Genomic DNA, 22,028 nt, shown 5'->3' with positions numbered 1-22,028 from the left:
TGGCAGAGGTTTGGAACACTCTTTCTTATTGGTCTATTAACTAATGTATTGCCTGGTGACGTAACCAGGCAGGCCTAAATTCCATCCAACCGAAACAGGCAGAAATGTTAGGCGGTCTTTTCAAACAGCTCTTACACTAAAAGGGCATTATCATAATTTCACAGTATTATTCCAACCTCAATTGATGGTGCACGGTTTATTGATGGCGCCGACGGAGATGGCAGCCTCGCGACTAGCTCTTAGGAAACTTTGCGGTATTTTGTTTTTTATATTATTTTATATTATTAGGTCAGGAAATGTTTTGTGTCATTACATACAGCTGGGAAGAACTATTGGATATCAGAGCGGCGGTAACTCACCAGAACTGCCAGCCTTACGACCAGGAATACGACTTCCCCAAAGCAGATCCTTTGTTCGCTCTCCCCAGAGCAATTGAACTGATTCCAGAGGCCGACCCAAAACATTGCCGGCGGAGGAGAGGCACTCGAGGCGGCCTGCTGGTTCGACTTAGGAGGCGCGCACACCACCCACCGCTTCCGAGTATATTACTCGCTAATGTTCAGTCTTTGGATAACAAAGTTGATGAGCTCAGGGCAAGGATTTCTTTCCAGAGAGACATCAAGGCCTGTAACATACTTTGTTTCACGGAAACATGGCTCTCTCGGGATACTCTGTCGGAATCGGTCCAGCCAGAGGGATTCTCAGTTCATCGCGCAGATAGAAATAAATATATCTTCGGGAAGCAGAAGGGCGGAGGTGTGTGTTTCATGATTAACGACTTATGGTGTAATTGTAGTAACATACAGGAACTCAAGTACTTTTGTTCACCTGACCTAGAATACCTCACAATCAAATGCCGACCGTATTATCTCCCAAGAGGATTTTCCTCCGTTATAGCCACGGCCGTGTATATCCCCCCTCAAGCCGATACCATGACGGCCCTAAAAGAACTTCACTGGACTTTATACAAACTGGAAACCACATATCCTGAGGCTGCATTTATTGTAGCTGGGGATTTTAACAAAGCAAATTTGAGAACTAGGCTGCCGAAGTTCTATAAACATATCGACTGTAGTATCCGCGCTGCTAAAACACTGGACCACTGTTATTCAAACTTCTGCGACGCTTACAAGGCCCTCCCCCGCCCTCCATTTGCGTGAAACTGAAAGTGCGAACCACCGCATTAAACTATGGCAAGGGGACTAGGAATATGGCAGAATACAAACAGTGTAGTTATTCACTCCGCAAGGCAATCAAACAACCAAAACGTCAGTATAGAGACAAAGTGGAGTCGCAATTCAACGGCTCCGACACAACGTATGTGGCAGGATCTACAGACACAAAAGGAAAACCAGCCACGTCGCCGAGACCGACGTCTTGCTTCCGGACAAGCTAAACACCTTCTTCGCCCGCTTTGAGGATAACACAGTGCCACCGACGCGGCCCGCTACCAAGGACTGTGGGCTCTCCTTCTCCGTGGCCGACGTGAGTAAAACATTTAAATGTGTTAACCTCCGCAAGGCTGCCTGCCCAGACGAAATCCCTAGCCGTGTCCTCAGAGCATACGCAGACCAGCTGGCTGGTGTGTTTACGGACATATTCAATCTCTCCCTATCCCAGTCTGCTGTCCCCACATGCTTCAAGATGGCCACCATTGTTCCTGTACCCAAGAAAGCAAAGGTAACTGAACTAAACGACTATCGCCCCGTAGCACTCACCTCTGTCATCATGAAGTGCTTTGAGAGACTAGTCAAGGATCATATCACCTCTACCTTACCTGCCACCCTAGACCCACTTCAATTTGCTTACCGCCCCAATAGATCCACAGACGATGCAATCGTCATCACTCTGGATACTGCCCTATCCCATCTGGACAAGAGGAATATCTATGTAAGAATGCTGCTCATTGACTAAAGCTCAGCATTCAACACCATAGTACCCTCCTAGCTCATCATTAAGCTCGAGGCTCTAGACACCCACCTGAGCGACCCATACACCAAAGAGAAGTCCCCATCTGTTTTATGGCCCTGCTGTAAGTTGCCTATATGCAGCCAAAACAGAAAGATACATGCGGTCAGAGACCTACGAGAGCAGCACCGCCCCCTCAAGATTCTGAGCCTGCCTGGCAGGGTTGGTCCTACAAAGCCAGAGCCCCCTGATGGGAGAGCATAATATACAAGGAAATTCTCAAAGCTGTTAATGAGAACCTTGACGACCTTGTACCTAGCCGGGTGGGGATTCCGGTGGGGTACCCCCACCCAGGTAGTGGCAGTGCTGGCAACACTGGCTGCAGTAACCCATGGGGAGGGGGTCACACTCAGACAATCAGAGAGGGAGCATATTATTCTGGCCCTGGTGGCACAAAATAATCAAAGGTCAGACTGCACAGAGATGCTTGGGAAAATGGTTACAACAGGGGACCAGAGTGTGTGTGTTTCAGGGGAATGGGGTGGATCTGATCTCCGTCACCTAGGACTTGATATAGGTTAATCAAATCTCACATTTTTGTAAATTTTTGCTCAATCTTGCATGATTTCTCAAACAGCTATAACTGTATATACATTCGTAAATCAGGTCCTTTTTTTGAGTTGGGCTCTGGGATGTAACAACCGTTGAGCATCTGCGCTTATGGATGATTGTGGAGGAAAGGGGTTGTGTGTGTGTGTGTGTGTGTGTGTGTGTGTGTGTGTGTGTGTGTGTGTGTGTGTGTGTGTGTGTGTGTGTGTGTGTGTGTGTGTGTGTGTGTGTGTGTGTGTGTGTGTGTGTGTATCCCACATCTGTTGCAAGGGGGTAAGGATGTTAGGGAGAATATAGGATAAACCACAATATAATTGTTTGCTAAAATAATAATTGCTTGACAAAAATGTAATGTAATGCAATGGCAATCCGGGTTATAGGTAACAATCCTTTGCATGAACTGCTGACATTATTACGCATATTAATCAATAATGATGGAAATTACAATATGCAAGATATTTGAATAGATCTATATTTTTAATAGCTATATATAAAGCAAATTGAGGTGAGAGCATTGGAAAGGCTTTTGGTGGTTGACCTGCTTCTGTTTTGTGGGTGGCACTGTGTGCTGTTTTCAAAGGATGGGTCCTGGCCTCTCGGGGGGCCTAGGGATCCGGGGGGACGGGGGTGGTCTGCCGATCACTGGGATGACAACCCAATTTAGGATGGAGAGGGGCTTTAGCGGGGGTAATAGTGGAGAACAATTGGAGGGTTACTTAGTAGCAATGCAAATATCATGGTACAGCTATATGGACAATCAATCACTATGGTACTTTTTAATGGTAAATTTACAAACATATATTATGATAAATAGATTTGAAATGTGTATCTCATTATGGTAAATGGTGAAATACTGTAAGTATAGCCAGTTATAATTGTAATGGCTTAGCAGATAATAAGAAAAGAAGAACAATATTTACCTGGCTCAAAGAGAAGGAATATAATATCTATTGTTTACAGGAAACTCATTCAACAATTCTAGATGAAGTTGTGTGGAAAAAGGACTGGGGGGGCGAAATATACTTCTCCCATGGGCAAAGGAACTCAAAAGTTGTGATGATATTATTTAACAGTAATTTTGATCAGAATGTGCAAATTGTCCAAACAGATCCACAAGGTAGATGGATGATTTTAAATATGTTATTGGACCATAAACAGATATGGCTCATTAACCTTTACGGACCAAATAAGGATGATCCACACATTTTTGAAAATATATATAATAAATTATCAACCCTGCATGCAATACAAGACTCTATTATTATGGTGGGAGATTATAACACTATTTTAAATAGCTCAATGGACCGTAAAGGAAATCACACTACAAACTATCACCCTCATGCTCTTGAGGAAATCATGAATGTCATGGATACATTAGAACTAGTGGATATATGGAGGCTTAGATATCCTGACCTAGTGAGATATACAGTGGCTTGCGAAAGTATTCATCCCAGCTGCAATTCTCTTGGGGTTTGTCTCTATAAACTTGGCACATCTAGCCACTGGGATTTTTGCCCATTCTTCAAGGCAAAACTGCTCCAGCTCCTTCAAGTTGGATGGGTTCTGCTGGTGTACAGCAATCTTTAAAGTCATAACACAGATTCTCAATTGGATTGAGGTCTGGGCTTTGACTAGGCCATTCCAAGACATTTAAATGTTTCCCCTTAAACCACTCGAGTGTTGCTTTAGCAGTATGCTTAGGGTCATTGTCCTGCTGGAAGGTGAACCTCTATCCCAGTCTCAAATCTCTGGAAGACTGAAACAGGTTTCCCTCAAGAATTTCCCTGTATTTGGCACCATCCATCATTCCTTCAATTCTGACCAGTTTCCCAGTCCCTGCCGATGAAAAACATCCCCACAGCATGATGCTGCCATCACCATGCTTCACTGTGGGGATGGTGTTCTCGGGGTGATAAGAGGTGTTGGGTTTGCGCCAGACATAGCGTTTTCCTTGATGGCCAAAAAGCTCAATTTTAGTCTCATCTGACTAGAGTACCTTCTTCCATATGTTTGGGGAGTCTCCCACATGCCTTTTAGCGAACACCAAACGTGTTTGCTTATTTTTTTCTTTAAGCAATGGCTTTTTTCTGTGTGTATGGCTTAAAGTGGTCCTATGGACAGATACTCCAATCTCCGCTGTGGAGCTTTGCAGCTCCTTCAGGGTTATCTTTGGTGTCTTTGTTGCCTCTCTGATTAATGCCCTCTTTGCCTGGTCCATGACTGGGCGGCCCTCTCTTGGTAGGTTTGTTGTGATGCCATATTCTTTCCATTTTTTTATAATGGATTTAATGGTGCTCCGTTGGATGTTCAAAGTTTCAGATATGTTTTTATAACCCAACCCTGATCTGTACTTCTCCACAACTTTGTCCCTGACCTGTTTGGAGAGCTCCTTGGTCTTCATGGTGCCGCTTGCTTGGTGGTTCCCCTTGCTTAGTGGTGTTGCAGACTCTGGGGCCTTTCAGAACAGGTGTATATATACTGAGATCATGTGACAGATCATGTGACACTTAGATTGCACACAGGTGGACTTTATTTAACTAATTATGTGACTTCTGTAGGTAATTGGTTGCACCAGATCTTATTTAGGGGCTTCATAGCAAAGGGGGTGAATACATATGCACGCATCACTTTTCCGTTATTGATTTTTTATAATGTTTTGAAACAAGTTATTTTTTTCATTTCACTATTTTGTGTATGTCCATTACATGAAATCCAAATAAAAATCAATTTAAATTACAGGTTGTAATGCAACAAAATAGGGAATGAATACTTTTGCAAGGCAATGTACATGGCGGAGACTCAATCAAGCTAGTCGTCTTGACTTCTTTCTTATGTCATTTTCGTTGGCACCAAATGTTAAAAAAGTGTTGATAGGGGACAGAATGCGGTTGGACCATCATATCATTGGCATATACATTACTCTTACTGAATTCCACGTGGGCGAGGATATTGGAAATTTAATCAAAGCCTATTGGATGATAACTTGTTTTTAACTAGGAGAGAGGAATTTATAGCTGAATTTTTCCGACATAACATAGGTACAGCAAATCCCCTTATTGTATGGGACACTTTTAAATTTTGTCACGTCTCATCCCGTTGCTCCCCTCCGGCTCTCTGATTCGCCGGTATACTGAGCCACCGGTCTGAGCGCACCACCTCGGCAACACCAGAATGGAAACCCAACGCACCCTAATCACCTCCAGCGCACCTGCACCTCATCATCTCATCACCACCCCTGTAGCTCAGTTGGTAGAGCATGGCGCTTGCAACGCCAGGGTTGTGGGTTCGTTTCCCATGGGGGGGGGGGGGCAGTATGAAAATGTATGCACTCACTAACTGTAAGTCGCTCTGGATAAGAGCGTCTGCTAAATGACTAAAATTTAAATATAGCCCTGTACTGTTCAGTGTGTGATTGTTAGTGTCATGTCGTTCTCTTGCTCAGTGTTAAAGTACACCTTTACATTGTTGATTCCTGCATCTGCGTCCTACCTCTTCGTATCCTCAGTACTCGACACAAATGTGCCTTGAGAGGCCATGCAATTCAGTACTCATCTCGAAAAACAAAAGCAATTTAGGTCAAAAGAGTCCATACTAACAAAGGAAATAGAAGGTCTAACAGAACAGATAGATTGCTATAAAAACTGTAACATAAAGGCTCAGAATAAATTAGAAATGGAGGAATTTATTCAAGAAAGCTCAAGTGTAATATATTATAAAAATAAAGCAAACTGGATGGAATATGGGGAAAAATGCACCAAATTATTTTTTAATCTTCAACATAGAAATGCTACCAAAAATAATTTACTGAAACTGGTTACAAATGACGGAGTCACCCATGATTCACCAAATGATATTTTGAAGGAGGAAGCCAAGTACTTTAAACATATGTTTTCGTTTCAGTTGCCTCCATCTCCTCTAACTGAAGCTAATTGTATGGATTTTGTTTCTTCTATTGATAATGTAAAATTAACAGCCATACAGAAAGACTCATGTGAAGGTGAAATTACAGAGGAGGAACTTCTGGATGCAATTAAAGACTTTGAGTCCGGGAAAACTCCAGGGTTGGATGGCATACAAGTTGAGGTATACCAAACCTTTTTAGATATAGTCAGAGGACCGTTATTAGCATGTTTTAACCACTCTTATGTAAATGGTAGATTATCAGACACTCAAGAAGAAGGTCTGATTTCATTATTACTGAAACAGGATACAAGTGGGAAATATAAAGATCCAGTCCATTTAAAAAATTGAATGAAAAAGGTATTGTCAGACATTATTCATTCTAATCAAACAGGTTTTTTACATGGACGATACATTGGAGATAATATAAGGCAAGTACTGAAAACAATAGAACACTATGAAAAATCTGGGAAACCAGGTCTGCTATTCATAGCTGACTTTGAAAAGGCGTTTGATAAAGTACAACTGGAGCGTTTCAATTTTGGAGAATTTCGTATAAAATGGGTTAAAATCATGTATTGTAACCCTAGGTGTAAAATAGTAAATAATGGCTATTTCTCAGAAAGTTTCAAACTGTCAAGAGGAGTAAAACAAGGTTGTCCACTATCGGCATATCTATTTATTATGGCCATCGAACTGTTAGCATATCCCAAAAGAAATTAATGATCTCACTCCAATACATTTTAATAGAAAGTTAGCAAAAATAGATAAGATCTTGCTACCATGGAAAGGTAAATACCTGTCTATTTGTGGAAAAATCACCCTGATTAACTCTTTAGTATTATCCCAGTTGACCTATTTGCTTATGGTCTTGCCTACGCCTAGCGAACTGTTTTTAAAATTATATGAGAAAAAAATATTCCATTTTATTTGGAACGGCAAGCCAGACAAAATTAAACGGGCCTATTTATATAATGAATATGAATTCGGAGGACAGAAATTATTAAATATTAAAGCATTAGACCTATCACTAAAAGCTTCAGTCATACAAAAGTAATACTTAAATCCAAGCTGGTTCTCTAGCAAATTAGTAAGATTGTCTCACCCCATGTTCAAGAATGGCCTTTTCCCCTTTATTCAGATTACAACCTCTCACTTTCAGTTATTTGAAAAGGAAATAATCTCCCAAATATCACTATTTCTAAAATAAGCCATAGAAAGTTGGTTGCAATTTCAATTTAATCCGCCAGAAACGCCAGAACAAATAATGCAACAAATATTGTGGTTAAACTCAAATATACTAATTGATAAAAAACCATTATTCTTTGAATAAAATAAAATAAAATAAGTATAATATTCGTAAACGATATCATAGGTAGGACTGGTGGAGTTATGTTGCACATGTAGCTAACAAAAACATATGGAAATGTCTGCTCTACCCAAAATTACAACCAAATAATTGCAGCATTACCGCAAAAATTGAAGATGAAAGTGGAAGGGGGAAAAAGTAAGGAACTTTTCTGTCGGCCCTGCATTAAAGACCATAATTGGTTAAAGAAAATTGTGATAAATAAAAAAGTATACCAGTTTCATTTAAGGACCAAAGGACTGACAGCCGTCCTATATAGATTGCAAAATAGTTGGGATATAGAGATTTTTGACGTACCGATTCCATGGCAAATGGTTTATGAACTGATACGCAAAACGACGCCGAATTCAAAACGTATAATTTTTCTATTTAAATTATTATACAAAATTCTTGCAACCAATATAATGTTATTTAGATGGGGGATACAATCTTCCCAGCTCTGCAGATTTTGCTGCAAAGAGACAGAATCATTTGTTTTGGTACTGTCCATTTGTAACTTGTTTTAGGTCACAGGTCCAGGAATGGCTGAAAGTTTGCAATATTTACCTGGAGCTAACCCTGCAGATAGCACTACTGGGTGATCTGAAAGTCATAGTCAATCAATCAATAATATAATAATACTTTTAGAAAAAAAATTTATTTTCAATGTACAATCTGTAGAAACAATGAGAATAGAATGGTTCAGAACTTTTGTGAAACATCACAGTACAGTTGAGAAATATATGGCAAGTAGAAATCCAATATGGATGGTGTTAAGAGATAGATGGGAGGGGTTGAATGTAGCTGAGGGTTGGGACTAATAACAACTAATAACAACAAAATAACTAATGTAGAACATACTGTGTTCATAATAAGTATATAGGTTGAGAGCTTTTGTGAAATAGCACAGTTTGGGGGATATGGAATGTAGAGGCAAACTGGATGGACATCATGAAAATGATCGGAGAGGTTGAGGGTAGAGGAAGTTCAGGAGTAAAAACAAACGAAATAGAATTATTGTAAAATTGACTGTGTCCATAAAATGTACAGTGAGGGAAAAAAGTATTTGATCCCCTGCTGATTTTGTACGTTTGCCCACTGACAAAGACATGATCAGTCTATCATTTTAATGGTAGGTTTATTTGAACATTGAGAGACAGAATAACAACAAAAAAACCAGAAAAACGCATTTCAAAAATGTTATAAATTGATTTGCATTTTAATGAGGGAAATAAGTATTTGACCCCTCTGCAAAACATGACTTAGTAATAGGTGGCAAAACCCTTGTTGGCAATCACAGAGGTCAGACGTTTCTTGTAGTTGGCCACCAGGGTTGCACACATCTCAGGAGGGATTTTCTCCCACTCCTCTTTGCAGATCTTCTCCAAGTCATTAAGGTTTCGAGGCTGACGTTTGGCCACTCGAACCTTCAGCTCCCTCCACAGATTTTCTATGGGATTAAGGTCTGGAGACTGGCTAGGCCACTCTAGGACCTTAGTGTGCTTCTTCTTGAGCCACTCCTTTGTTGCCTTGGCCGTGTATTTTGGGTAATTGTCATGCTGGAATACCCATCCACGACCCATTTTCAATGCCCTGGCTGAGGGAAGGAGGTTCTCACCCAAGATTTGACGGTACATGGCCCCGTCCATCGTCCCTTTGATGCGGTGAAGTTGTCCTGTCCCCTTAGCAGAAAAACACCCCCAAAGCATAATGTTTCCACCTCCATGTTTGACGGTGGGGATGGTGTTCTTGGGGTCATAGGCAGCATTCCTCCTCCTCCAAACACGGGGAGTTGAGTTGATGCCAAAGAGCTCGATTTTGGTCTCATCTGACCACAACACTTTCACCCAGTTCTCCTCTGAATCATTCAGATGTTCATTGGCAAACTTCAGACGGGCCTGTATATGTGCTTTCTTGAGCAGGGGGACCTTGCGGGCGCTGCAGGATTTCAGTCCTTCACAGTGTAGTGTGTTACCAATTGTTTTCTTGGTGACTATGGTCCCAGCTGCCTTGAGATCATTGACAAGATCCTCCTGTGTAGTTCTGGGCTGATTTCTCACCGTTCTCATGATCATTGCAACTCCACGAGGTGAGATCTTGCATGGAGCCCCAGGCCGAGGGAGATTGACAGTTATTTTGTGTTTCTTCCATTTACGAATAATCGCACCAACTGTTGTCACCTTCTCACCAAGCTGCTTGGCGATGGTCTTGTAGCCCATTCCAGCCTTGTGTAGGTCTACAATCTTGTCCCTGACATCCTTGGAGAGCTCTTTGGTCTTGGCCATGGTGGAGAGTTTGGAATCTGATTGATTGATTGCTTCTGTGGACAGGTGTCTTTTATACAGGTAACAAGCTGAGATAGGAGCACTCCCTTTAAGACTGTGCTCCTAATCTCAGCTCGTTACCTGTAGAAAAGACACCTGGGAGCCAGAAATCTTTCTGATTGAGAGGGGGTCATATACTTATTTCCCTCATTAAAATGCAAATCAATTTATAACATTTTTGACATGTGTTTTTCTGGATTATTTTGTTGTTATTCTGTTCATTAAAATTATAGACTGATCATTTCTTTGTCAGTGGGCAAACATACAAAATCAGCAGGGGATCAAATACTTTTTTCCCTCACTGTATATATATATATATATATATATATATATATATATATACTACCGTTCAAAAGTTTTGGGTCACTTAGAAATGTCCTTGTTTTCGAAAGAAAAGCAATTTTTTTGTCCATTTAAAAGAAAATCAAATTGATCAGAAATACAGTGTAGACATTGTTAATGTTGTAAATGGCTATTGTAGCTGGAAATGGCTGATTTTTTTAAATGGAATATCTACATAGGCGTACAGAGGCCCATTATCAGCAACCATCAGTCCTGTGTTCCAATGGCACGTTGTGTTGCTAATCCAAGTTTATCATTTTAAAAGGCTAATTGATCATTAGAAAACCCTTTTGCAATTATGTTAGCACAGCTGAAAACTGTTGTGCTGATTAAAGAAGCAATACAACTGGCCTTCTTGAGAATAGTTGATTATCTGGATCATCAGCAATTGTGGGTTCGATTACAGGCTCAAAATGGCCAGACACAAATAACTTTCTTCTGAAAAATGAAGGCTATTCCATGCGAGAAATTGCCAAGAAACGCTGTTTGCTAGTCCCTTCACAGAACAGCGCAAACTGGTTCTAACCAGAATAGAAAGAGGAGTGGGAGGCCCCGGGTTCACAACTGAGCAAGAGGACAAATACATTAGAGTGTCTAGTTTGAAAAACAGGCACCTCACAGGTCCTCAACTGGCAGCTTCATTAAATAGTACCCACAAACACCAGTCTCAACGTCAAGAGTGAAGAGGCAACTCCGGGATGCTGACCTAGGCAGAGTTGCAAAGAAAAAGTCCAGTGTCTTTGTTCTTTTGCCCATCTTAATCTTTTCTTTTTATTGGCCAGTCTGAGATATGGCTTTTTCTTTGCAACTCTGCCTAGAAGGTCAGCATCCTGGAGTCGCCTCTTCACTTATAGACATAGACTAGAAATCAGTGGCCACTTTAAGAAATGGAACACTAGCCACTTTAATAATGTTTACATATCTTGCATTTCTCATCTCATATGTATATACTGTATTCTATACTATTCTACGGTATCTTAGTCATTTTAATAATGTTTACATATCTTGCATTTCTCATCTCATTTACTGTATTCTATACTATTCAACTGTATCTTAGTCCATGCCGCTCTGACATCGTTCGTCCATGTGTATATATTCTTAATTCATTCCTTACTTAGATTTGTGTGTATTGGGTATATGTTGTGAAATTGTTAGATATTACTTGTCATATATTACTGTGCTGTCGGAGCTAGAAGCACAAGCATTTCGCTACACCCGCAATAACATCTGCTAAACACATGTATGTGACCAATACAATTTGATTTGATTTGGTTTGTAAATATAAAACACAGGAAAATCACATTTTTGACTGCGCAGGGCCTTTAAAGGTTATGGTTTTCTGAATCAAACTGTATGTATGATGAAATTAGAAACAATTTGATGAGAAAAAATTATTAGATAGAATATACATGTGCAGTCAAAACCATTTCCCGATGTTCACATCAGTCCTACTAAAGGAGGTTGACTCAAAACAATTCTCCTTCTGTCTTCACAGATTTTGCAGTGTCCAGGGTAAGTTCAACCGTTATTATGGCTATTTTCTTTGTGCCTTGTAGTGTGTTGTGGTTGTAAGGTACAGTGGCTTGTGAAAGTATTCACCCCCCTTGGCATTTTTCCTATTTTGTTGCCTTACAACCTGGAATTAAAATAGATTTTTTGGGTGGTTGGTATCATTTGATTTACACAACATGCCTACCACTTTGAAGATGCAAAATATATATATTTTTAAACAAACAAGAAATAAGACAGAAAAACAGAACTTGAGCGTGCATAACTATTCACCCCACCAAAGTCTATACTTTGTAGAGCCACCTTTTGCAGCAATTACAGCTGCATGTCTCTTGGGGTATGTCTCTATAAGCTTGGCACATCTAGTCACAGTCATCTTGCCCATTCTTCAAGGCAAAACTGCTCCAGCTCCTTCAAGTTGGATGGGTTCCGCTGGTGTACAGCAATCTTTAAGTCATACCACAGATTCTCAATTGGATTGAGGTCTGGGCTTTGACTAGGCCATTCCAAGACATTTAAATGTTTCCCCTTAAACCACTCAAGTGTTGCTTTAGCAGTATGCTTAGGGTCATTGTCCTGCTGGAAGGTGAACCTCTGTCCCAGTCTCAAATCTCTGGAAGACTGAAACAGGTTTCCCTCAAGAATTTCCCTTTATTTAGCGCCATCCATCATTCCTTCAATTCTGACCAGTTTCCCAGTCCCTGCCGATGAAAAACATCCCCACGTCATGATGCTGCCACCACCATGCTTCACTGTGGGGATGGTGTTCTCGGGGTGATGAGAGGTGTTGGGTTTGCGCCATAGCGTTTTCCTTGATGGCCAAAAAGCTCAATTTTAGTCTCATCTGACCAGAGTACCTTCTTCCATATGTTTGGGGAGTCTCCCACATGCCTTTTGGCGAACACCAAATGTGATTGCTTATTTTCTTCTTTAAGCAATGGCTTTTTTCTGGCCACTCTTCCGTAAAGCCCAGCTCTGTGGAGTGTACGGCTTAAAGTGGTCCTATGGACAGATACTCCTAATCTCCGCAGTGGAGCTTTGCAGCTCCTTCAGGGTTATATTTGGTGTCTTTGTTGCCTCTCTGATTAATGCCCTCCTTGCCTGGTCCGTGAGTTTTGGTGGGCGGCCCTCTCTTGGCAGGTTTGTTGTGGTGCCACATTCTTTCAATTTTTTAATAATGGATTCAATGGTGCTCCGTGGGATGTTCAAAGTTTTGTATATTTTTTTTATAACCCAACCCTGATCTGTACTTCTCCACAACTTTGTCCCTGACCTGTTTGGACAGCTCCTTGGTCTTCATGGTTATTTTTTTTCATTTCACTTCACCAATTTGGACTATTTTGTGTATGTCTATTACATGAAATCCAAATAGAAATCCATTTAAATTACAGGTTGTAATGCAACAAAATAGGAAAAACGCCAAGGGGGATGAATACTTTTGCAAGGCACTGTATCTGTGTTGTTTGCTCATGCGCCGGCGTGTGTGTGATGTGTACTAGTGATGCGCAGGTTGACTCATAACCCGCAGTCCTCTCGGTTATATCCGCGGGGCGGGCGGGTTTAGGGTCATGAAATATTGTGTGGATGAAGGGTGGGTGGGTGACGGCTGGATTGAATAAATAGAAAACAGTACGTTAAAAAAAATTCATAAATGTATAATTCTTGTGCAATTTATATCTATAGGCTACATTGAGGTTTTGCTTTCATTATTTTTGGCAATCTGCCATTAGTGCTTAAGCTTAAGTTTTAGGGCCTAACTGTACACGGGCCAAATGGCCTACATGCCAATGGTTAAATGCTTTTGGGAACGGGCAGAAAGAGTTATTGTCGATCCACAGAGGCAAAAAGGACAATATCGGAGTTTAATTCAAGAAGAGAAAAGCTGCGAAATGGAGAGTTGAAAATAAAGAGAAGGTAGGGACAGGAAAGTAATGTTTGGGAAATATTTGGTGAAGTGATAAAAGAGGATGATAGCAGTGCCGGCTATATTATGTGTGATGATTGTGAGATGCGCTATACAAATTTGACAGTCACAAGATGGGAACTTCAAATAGGCCCATGGTACATCAAAGGAACTGTAGCCTACTGTTCAGATGGGTTAAATGGAAACTGAAATCTGGACACTGACTCTAGGTCTACACTGAGTGTACAAAACATTAAGAACACCTTCCTAATATTGAGTTGCCCCCCCCCCCTCTCCTCACTGTCATCTACACTGATTGAAGTGGATTTAACAAGTGACATCAATAAGGGATCATAGCTTTCAGCTGGATTCACCTGCTCAGTCTATGTCATTGAAAGAGCAAGTGTTCTTAATGTTTTGTACACTCAGTGTATAACCTCTCACATAGCCTTAATATTAACTCCTGCAGAATTAAGTATTGCTTGCAGTAATATTATACTCCAAATGTACACAAAATGTTTATTCGGGAACAGGAGTGGAGAAATATGATTTATTTATTTAAGAATTTTGAGCGTTAGATACCGTCTGTAGAGGTACTATCTTTATCAGCATCATAAGAGATTTCAGCACTTTCTTTTTCCTTAGAACCGGTCAAACTTTTTTTGGTTATTGCATTTTCTCTCCGGTCCCTAAACGTCTTTGCTTGGCGAAAGAAGCAGAGATCACAGAGAGAACTTTACCGATGTCAACTACATTGAAGCATTCATTCTATCGATTTATGACATTATTCTGGTGAGCAAAGGTTTATTTAGTCTTCTAAGGCAACATATAGTGACAGAGAAGCTGCATGTATCTAATTATAGACAAGTTGACTAACAAAAAGCCTACCAAAGTGTCATATTATATTCAGAAACATATCTAAATCAGGCAACAACAAATAATCCTGCACCCCCTGTCAAAAAATCGCTCCGCCGTCTCTGACTGTGTGGCCTACAGCGTATTTTCTATATTAGCGGGTTAGGGTCAGGTGCAGGCCTCAGATTTCACTTTATCACATATAAAGTGGTTGCGGATGGGTTATTAGCAATTGCGGCCGGGTGCGGGTGAACAAACAGCTGACCCGCGCACCACTACTTTGTACCAGTGGAGGCTGGTGGGAGGAGCTATAGGAGGACTCATTGTAATGTCTGGAAAGGAATAGAAGGGAGTCAAACATGTGGTTTCCATATACTGATATATATGATGTGTTTGATACCGTTCCATTGATTCCATTCCAGCCATTACAATGAGCCCATCCTTCTATAGTCCCTCCCACCAGCCTCCTCTGGTGTTTACAGTGACCTCTGCTGTCCAGGTGGGTTAGCGAGTAGAGTAGAACCCCACCCCCTGCTTCAGCCTGTGTGTGTGCGTGTGTTACTGCCTCTGCTAACACAACCTGGTGTTATGTCGGTTGTCTTACCCCTCAGCGTTCCACTCGTCCCTGTGAGATGGTCACATGCGCTGGCCTCACTAAGTGATATTCCACAGTGATTTCAGTCCTCTCTCATCCCCCCTGGAGGGGACAGGGGAGTAGATAGAGGGGGGAAGGAGGGAGAGAGAAGAGAGGTTAGTGGAAAACAAAGGTGGTAGCATGTTGTATTAAAAGATCCCGGGGCAGAATGCACTCCCACAGGAGCGAGGCATACCGCGAGTGGAGAGGAGCCGTCAAGTCGAGGAACTCATATCACTGAGCCTCTGTCTGCAGGAGAAGCTACGGGGCCTGGGGCTAGTGTGTAGCCACTCCGATTCAGATCTGGGAAGAAAGAGAGAACGAGAGGGAGAGAAAGGGAGCAGAGGAAAATGCTAGCCTAATTACGAGTGGAGGGGTCTTTAAAAAAAAACAAGCTCTCACAAACACAAATATGACGTGAGCTGTGCGCACCAGCACCCCGGGGCCCATGAAAAATGAATTGTTAAAAGCACTAGTAGTGACGCTTAAGGGGAGAAACGTGTCCGCCTCTTTGTATTCCACAGAAAAGAAGCCGCCGCGATAACTTTTAATGTGCTGGGGGAAAAAATGTCTGCTTATATCTTAAATGTCTCGCAATGAAAAGGAATTGTACCTTGAATATGTGAATATTTAATGTCAGGGGTATTTTAAGAACCGTTTTCCGCATTTTAAGTGTCTGTTCACTTGATCTGGAAGAAGGCTTATTCTTGGTTAAGGAGGAGGAGGAGGGAAGGTTATCATAGTTCAAGGAGAGATAATAACCTCAAAGTAGAGTTGTCTATTAGACGAGTGCAGAAATGAACCCCTTGCCACAGTAGATTGAGTGGCTACCTTGAAAACGCTGACTTATAGCTTCAATCGATAGAAATGGGCCAAATTGAACCATGAGGCATTTTTATTTGCACATACTGTAGAAGGAGACAACTGTGCTCGTCAGGTGGTGAAAGTAATGACAGAGTCCGCATACAATATTGATAGAGCCGGAGGACTGGTATTTAATATACAGTAGTAAGCTGATGACACTGCTCTACAAAGACACTTCGGAGGTCATTTTTAATGCAATGTCCATCATTTTAGTCAGCAGTACGGTGTCCATATTAGGAAGTCGTGAGAGAGTTTTGTCTGAGAACTGATGACTTCCTAATATGGATGCCGTACAGCACAACTATAGGTTAATGTGCGGATGTCATTTTCACTCTGGCTGCAGTAAGAAAAACTAAATTATAATTTTGAGGCTATAGAGGTAGGCTAGTTTTTCCAATGAATCATCCAATAAAATCTAAATATGGTCAACTAGGCACTGGTTGGCTATGTTTCTTCGCTGTAATAGTTTACAATAAATATGTACATTTTCTTAATGTTTATTTAGTGCTATTAATGCAAGTGATGTGACAAAAGTAATTGGGTGTGGTAGACAATAGCAGTACCTATTGTTGTCGTGACGATTCACAGGGCTAACGCTACGTTCCTCCCCTCCAGCATCTCTACCTTGGCTCCACCCTCAGGATGGACGGAGTAAGACCAATCAGCTTCCCCCATTCAATGATGGGGGAATATGACCTTGTCACTCAACCAATGTGCATGTGACTTACCCCAGCATTCACCTGGAACCTGTTTGTAGCTGTTTCGGATGTCTTGACGTGACTGCTTCTGTTTGTAATAAGTAGTACTGGTGTTTTGTGCACTCCTTCCCTCGACCTCTAATAATATTTCCTGTGCGTGATGCTCCCAAATTAAAGGCATCAATTAGCTTGTCTAAAATAAGTCAGCAAAATAGACATCTAGATATCACTATGTTCATATTCTCTTCTTGATATAGACAGGTGATGCAATTTTTTTCATGACCACATCAGACATCTTGACATTGTTCTCTAGATATTTTCTCCAACCTGCTACAGACAAGTTGATACTTTTCTCAGTGAATCAGCATTTTTGTAGATAATACAATAATTAATCAACTTAGTTTTGCACAGAGCACAGGTCAGACGCCAACTCAAAACAAAATGGCCGACATGCCCCAAACTATTGTAATTAATGACCTCAAAAAGCCTGTCTTTGGAAGGCACAGAGATCTCCCCATAAATCAGGGGGAAAAACTCATGCTCCAGGCAAGCAGCCCAACCTATGTGTAGCGAGGGGGGTGAAGAGAGGTGGGCAGCTGGAGGTGGGAGTTGGGGGTGAGATGTAGTGTTGTGTTCCAGGTGGAGCCTTAGCACTTCCCGGTATGTTTCCAAAGTGGGGGAGGAATGTGATGACTTAATTCAGTCTGCGCCGCAGCCGTCCTGGCCCCCAGCCAAATGTGACACCTGCTTGGGTGGCGGAGGTAGAGCGAGGCTCTTAAACAGATTAATAACACTGTAATCCCTTTTCGCCTCCATCCACCTATTCATCCTCAGCCCCCGCCCCTGATTGATTCACTTTTGGCGTAATCCGATTTTCATTAAATTGGCTTGCGTGGAGGATGAGTCATCCTGGCAAAGTGCTCCAGCTATTATTATCCCCGCCAGGCACGCTGAGTCGCAAACAGGAAGTTCATGTAGTCTCAGGTCCAAGTGGACTAACGATGTGGGGTTAGGGCAGGATGTGACACGCGATGCGGTTTGGGTTTAATTAACTGACTCGTTACTTTGATAGTCCTCGTTAGGCAACGTAGCCGTTTTGTACAGAATGTTAATGGCTGTTGTGCTTGAAAACATCAGCTGGGTTTCTGTGTGTTCTGCAAAGCGTCAAGGACAAAACAAGTCAAGCACATGCACATTTTGTTTATGCAAACACTATTTTTAAAACCAGGCAAAAAGACAATAATAGCATATAAACAAGGAGAGCAGATACACGTTCTGAGGCACATCAAGTTTTGTTATGTGCTGTAGCACAGTTACTATGGTTATCACTGTCGCAACGCTGAGTCCCATTCAATTTAAATATATCAAACATAATGAAAAGTTATATACAAGATGGTCCCATACAAAAACATAATGAAATGTTGTTTTTAGGGATTTGGTCTGAAATGTCAGAGAAAATGTCATCTGTGACCTTTAAACGGTATTGCATTTGTATGCTTTTTTGTTTCTTTCATATTCCACACACCTCGGTTACTGACCGTGACTCATGTTTCCCTTGTGCTGCTCCTTTCACATCCACGATGACATTCGAAATGAAATGATTTGACAGGATTATAAAAAATTATGATAATAGCCACTAGAGGAATCAAGTTATTTGTTTTCTGTTAAAGCAGGAACCACTACCCTTGGCCACCCCCTGCTTGTGTGCTTGGTTATTAGTGTTACTGTCCGCCCCAGCACCTTTGTTCTTGCTTTTGTTTCACCATGGTGCTGGGATGGACAGTAATACTAATAACTGAGCACACAACACAAGCAGGGGGGTGGCCGGTGGGGCGGCAGTGGGTAGTGGATTCCTGACACAAGTATGAAATCAGGCATGAATGATCCAAAACCCATAATGTGAACCTTTGTGTCACTCCCCTTAATCCAGAACAGATCCCTGCTACTTCCTTGTTCCTCTCCCATTCCCTCTTTCCCCCATGTGTTGCCTTACTTTCTGGAGTCCACTCTTACCTTTCTCTTATCTTTTCATTTTTTTCACAGATTGAAATCCGGGAGGCCAAGGATCCACGATACGGAGTCCAACGGTTCCGCTGAGCATCCCCCTCCCCAACTGTTTCAGACCCTCCTCCTCCTCTCCATCTCCTCCACTCATTCGCCCCCAAAGACCCCAGCTCTTCAGGTCCAACCACTGGTCTCGGAGTGGAGGCTCCATCCAGCTGTTTGTAAAATAGAACTGAAATGGAAGATATTCAAAAAGAGAAACTATTCGTCTGTTTGAAGAGAAATACGATAAAAAGGAATAATATGATCAGCTTTATAAAACTCTGGGAAAATAATTAATGATATACAGTATTAATTAATTATCACATAATATTACTATAACCAAGGTAATTAAGTTAATGATAATGATAATGCTTGCGGCAGGCATATTCTATGAAAATCTACATATTTGTATTCAGAATGGAAAATGAGTAATTTCCAGCTTTAAAAATAACCATTAAGAAGTGCATTTGTACAAGTGGGTGCTACTTCTGAGATATCTAATAAAATAAGAAAAAAAGGGAAAAAAAACACAAACAAGAATTTTGTACAGCTACAGGAATTTTGAAGATCATCTTTTTTCTGACTGATTTTCAACTTCCCCCTCTTTGTACATGATGTCTGGTCCCAGGAAATACAAAAGAAAAGGAAGACGTGTAAATAAGGTGTTTCTATGGAAACAGGGTAAAAAGACTTCTAGCATTTATTACCCCATAATTATCATCACTCAAAACCCTTTGGAATAGCAACCCCTTTCTGATCATCATCTTGGAAAAGGAAGTGTGGATTATCTGCACCATTTCTTCTCTTCTCCCCGTGTAATTTGATCTACCAACATCCCTGAACCAGAAAAGCCAACAGGAGCAACGACAGTGGTAATGATGGACCTAATTAATTGTCAGGCATTGAAAAGAAAAGACTTCACTGCTCTCAACTCTTTCAATCTACAGAATTTCAATCACAATCCTGCATGCTGCATCTAACTCACACTCTTAGAAAAAAGGGTTCTTATAGAAACAAAAAGGGTTCTATCGCTTGCTTCATATATGGAACCTCTAAAAGTTCTATATGGAACCCTTTTATAGGGTTCTTTGATCAGAACCCCAAGGGTTCTTCTTCACTGAACCAAAATTGGTTCCATATAGAACCCTGGATGGTGCCATTTATGAATTATGGCTAATACTAATAAATGGTAATATTTGTAGCTAAGAATATAATTTAATAAACAATTATATAATGGAGAAAAGAATACCAGCATAGTTTTGAGATTTTATTGTCATTATATACAAACATAGTTTGGAAATATGCACTGGTGGCCAAGGAGGCATATGTTTGTTTGAATGATGGCCCATGTCATCAAATAAGCATTAGTTAATCTGACAAAATGAAAACAAAATGCTGTGCAGACATATAATTATTATGATGTAGAAGAACAACTTACATAGAGTTGTTGTCAGCAGCAGCCGAAACAGAGATCCGCTACCTCTGATAGTTGGGTTACTGCCAGACTGAGTAAAATATAGATAGTGTGTTAAAAGTAATGTAATGATTAACTAGGCTATTGAATCACCAAGACTTATAAATAATTATAAATAATTTAGATGCATACCTCCTCTCAGTCAGCCCACTGCCCATCACGTGCATTCAACAGAGGTCAGCAAGAGTCTTCTAATGGCTTCATGAAACAGTCCCCTCATCTGACTCCACAGTGAAATACTGAAATAAAAGTAACAGTTAGCTAATAGCCCATGTCAGGCTGGGTCTGTAGCTCTATTTGGCATTTTCAATAATACAAAATAAAGTTTTTTGTAAGAGTTACTAATAACTGAGCTAGCTAGCTTGTAAAGTAGCTAATTAAAGTATCCTAGCTTTTTCCTGTCTAGCTAGCTAGCTAGCTTACAAATGGTGCTAAAATTCTAATACAACTTTATCTATCTAGCATAGCTATAGTTTATCATATTACTTTTGTGTCATATATTTGAATTCAATAATCAACTTTGCTTACCTTAATAAATGGAAAAAAACATGCTTATTGATAGGCTATTTGCACCTTTAACCACCATCCTCTTGCAACATCATGCTGGAATGGCAGTTTGTTTTTGAATCAGAATGGCAGTTAAAATTTGAATAGACCAAAAGGTTCTATATAGAACCCCTTTTTTATCTAAGAGTGTATGCTTTTATTAAACACATTATTTCCTCTTGCTTTTAGCTAGCATTTAGTTTGCAACAGCACAGGTTTGTATGAACCTTGCTGTTTGCCACTCCGACCTCGGCAACAATGTTGCAAAATGTGAATTCGAGCTCCCCCCTGCCATAGAGAGTTTAAAGGTGTGGGATGTCAGCTTGCCATTTTTCTGACCAGGCGAAATCATGCAGCAGCATCATTAATATGGATAGAAATGTCAATGCAAAACAGCTAAAACAAATGGAAAGTGAGCTAGTTAGCTGCCATTTCAGAGGTTGATGTGATTGTGCTAGCTTTTGTTAGCTGTTGGTTATTTGCCTTTAATGGGTATATATATATATATATATATATATATATATATATAACTTTTTTTAGTAAAGGGTTCTTTAATCTTGTCCAAAGAAGCAAAAGGTTCTATATAGAACCCCAAATAACCCTTTTTTCTAAGAGTGCAGGCTTGCAAAGAAAGGCTTACAGTACTCTTTGCTCCAGAGGCAACCAGCTCCATGCTCTAGACACAACAAGCTTCATGGTCTACCCTCTTAGAAGAAAAAGGTGCTATCTAAAACCGTAAAGGCTTGTCCCCATAGGAGAACCATTTGAAGAACCCATTTTGGTTCCAGGTAGAACCCTTTTGGGTTAATGAAACCCAAAAGGGTTCTACCACTCCACAGGCCAGGGGCTAAGAGCCGAGCACAGATGAGTCAGACTCAAAAAGATCTCTCCCCTCTCAAGCACTCATACATTCCTGAATGATCATTCATAACTTTGATTGGGAAAAAGGTGAACTTCACAGTCCCAAACCAGAGAATGAGGAAAACCCTAGTGAAAGTTGGAAACAAGTAACACAACATGTCTAGCAGTGGTAGCATAACATTAGCTGAAAATCTATGTTGCTGTTGG

General features: G+C 40.9%; 1 protein-coding gene and 1 long non-coding RNA gene across 3 annotated transcripts in view; one reads left to right on the top strand and one right to left on the bottom strand.

Annotated features, from left to right (window-relative positions):
• LOC123491626 (LHFPL tetraspan subfamily member 4 protein-like) overlaps positions 1-20,953 on the top strand; it is an 83,110-nt gene extending 62,157 nt beyond the window's left edge. Inside the window, exons 3-4 of one of the 2 annotated variants that reach the window (XM_045223072.1) lie at positions 11,927-11,943; positions 18,938-20,953. In XM_045223072.1, the coding sequence (XP_045079007.1) occupies positions 11,927-11,943; positions 18,938-18,991 (71 nt within the window). In that variant the 3' untranslated portion in view covers positions 18,992-20,953. The remainder of the gene's footprint in view (positions 1-11,926; positions 11,944-18,937) is intronic. The other variant, XM_045223073.1, reaches the window with a different exon arrangement.
• On the bottom strand, positions 15,140-18,992 carry LOC123491627. The gene is made up of 3 exons (XR_006661497.1): positions 18,908-18,992; positions 15,529-15,635; positions 15,140-15,395 (listed from the first exon to the last, which is right to left on the bottom strand). It is a non-coding gene; the product is annotated as an uncharacterized LOC123491627 (long non-coding RNA).
• Positions 20,954-22,028: the final 1,075 nt, after the last annotated feature.

This window comes from Coregonus clupeaformis, chromosome 10 (assembly GCF_020615455.1).
Source record: "Coregonus clupeaformis isolate EN_2021a chromosome 10, ASM2061545v1, whole genome shotgun sequence".
Taxonomy (NCBI): domain Eukaryota; kingdom Metazoa; phylum Chordata; class Actinopteri; order Salmoniformes; family Salmonidae; genus Coregonus; species Coregonus clupeaformis.
Note: the sequence above shows the minus strand (reverse complement) of the source record. Positions and strands in the feature narration are given on the sequence as shown.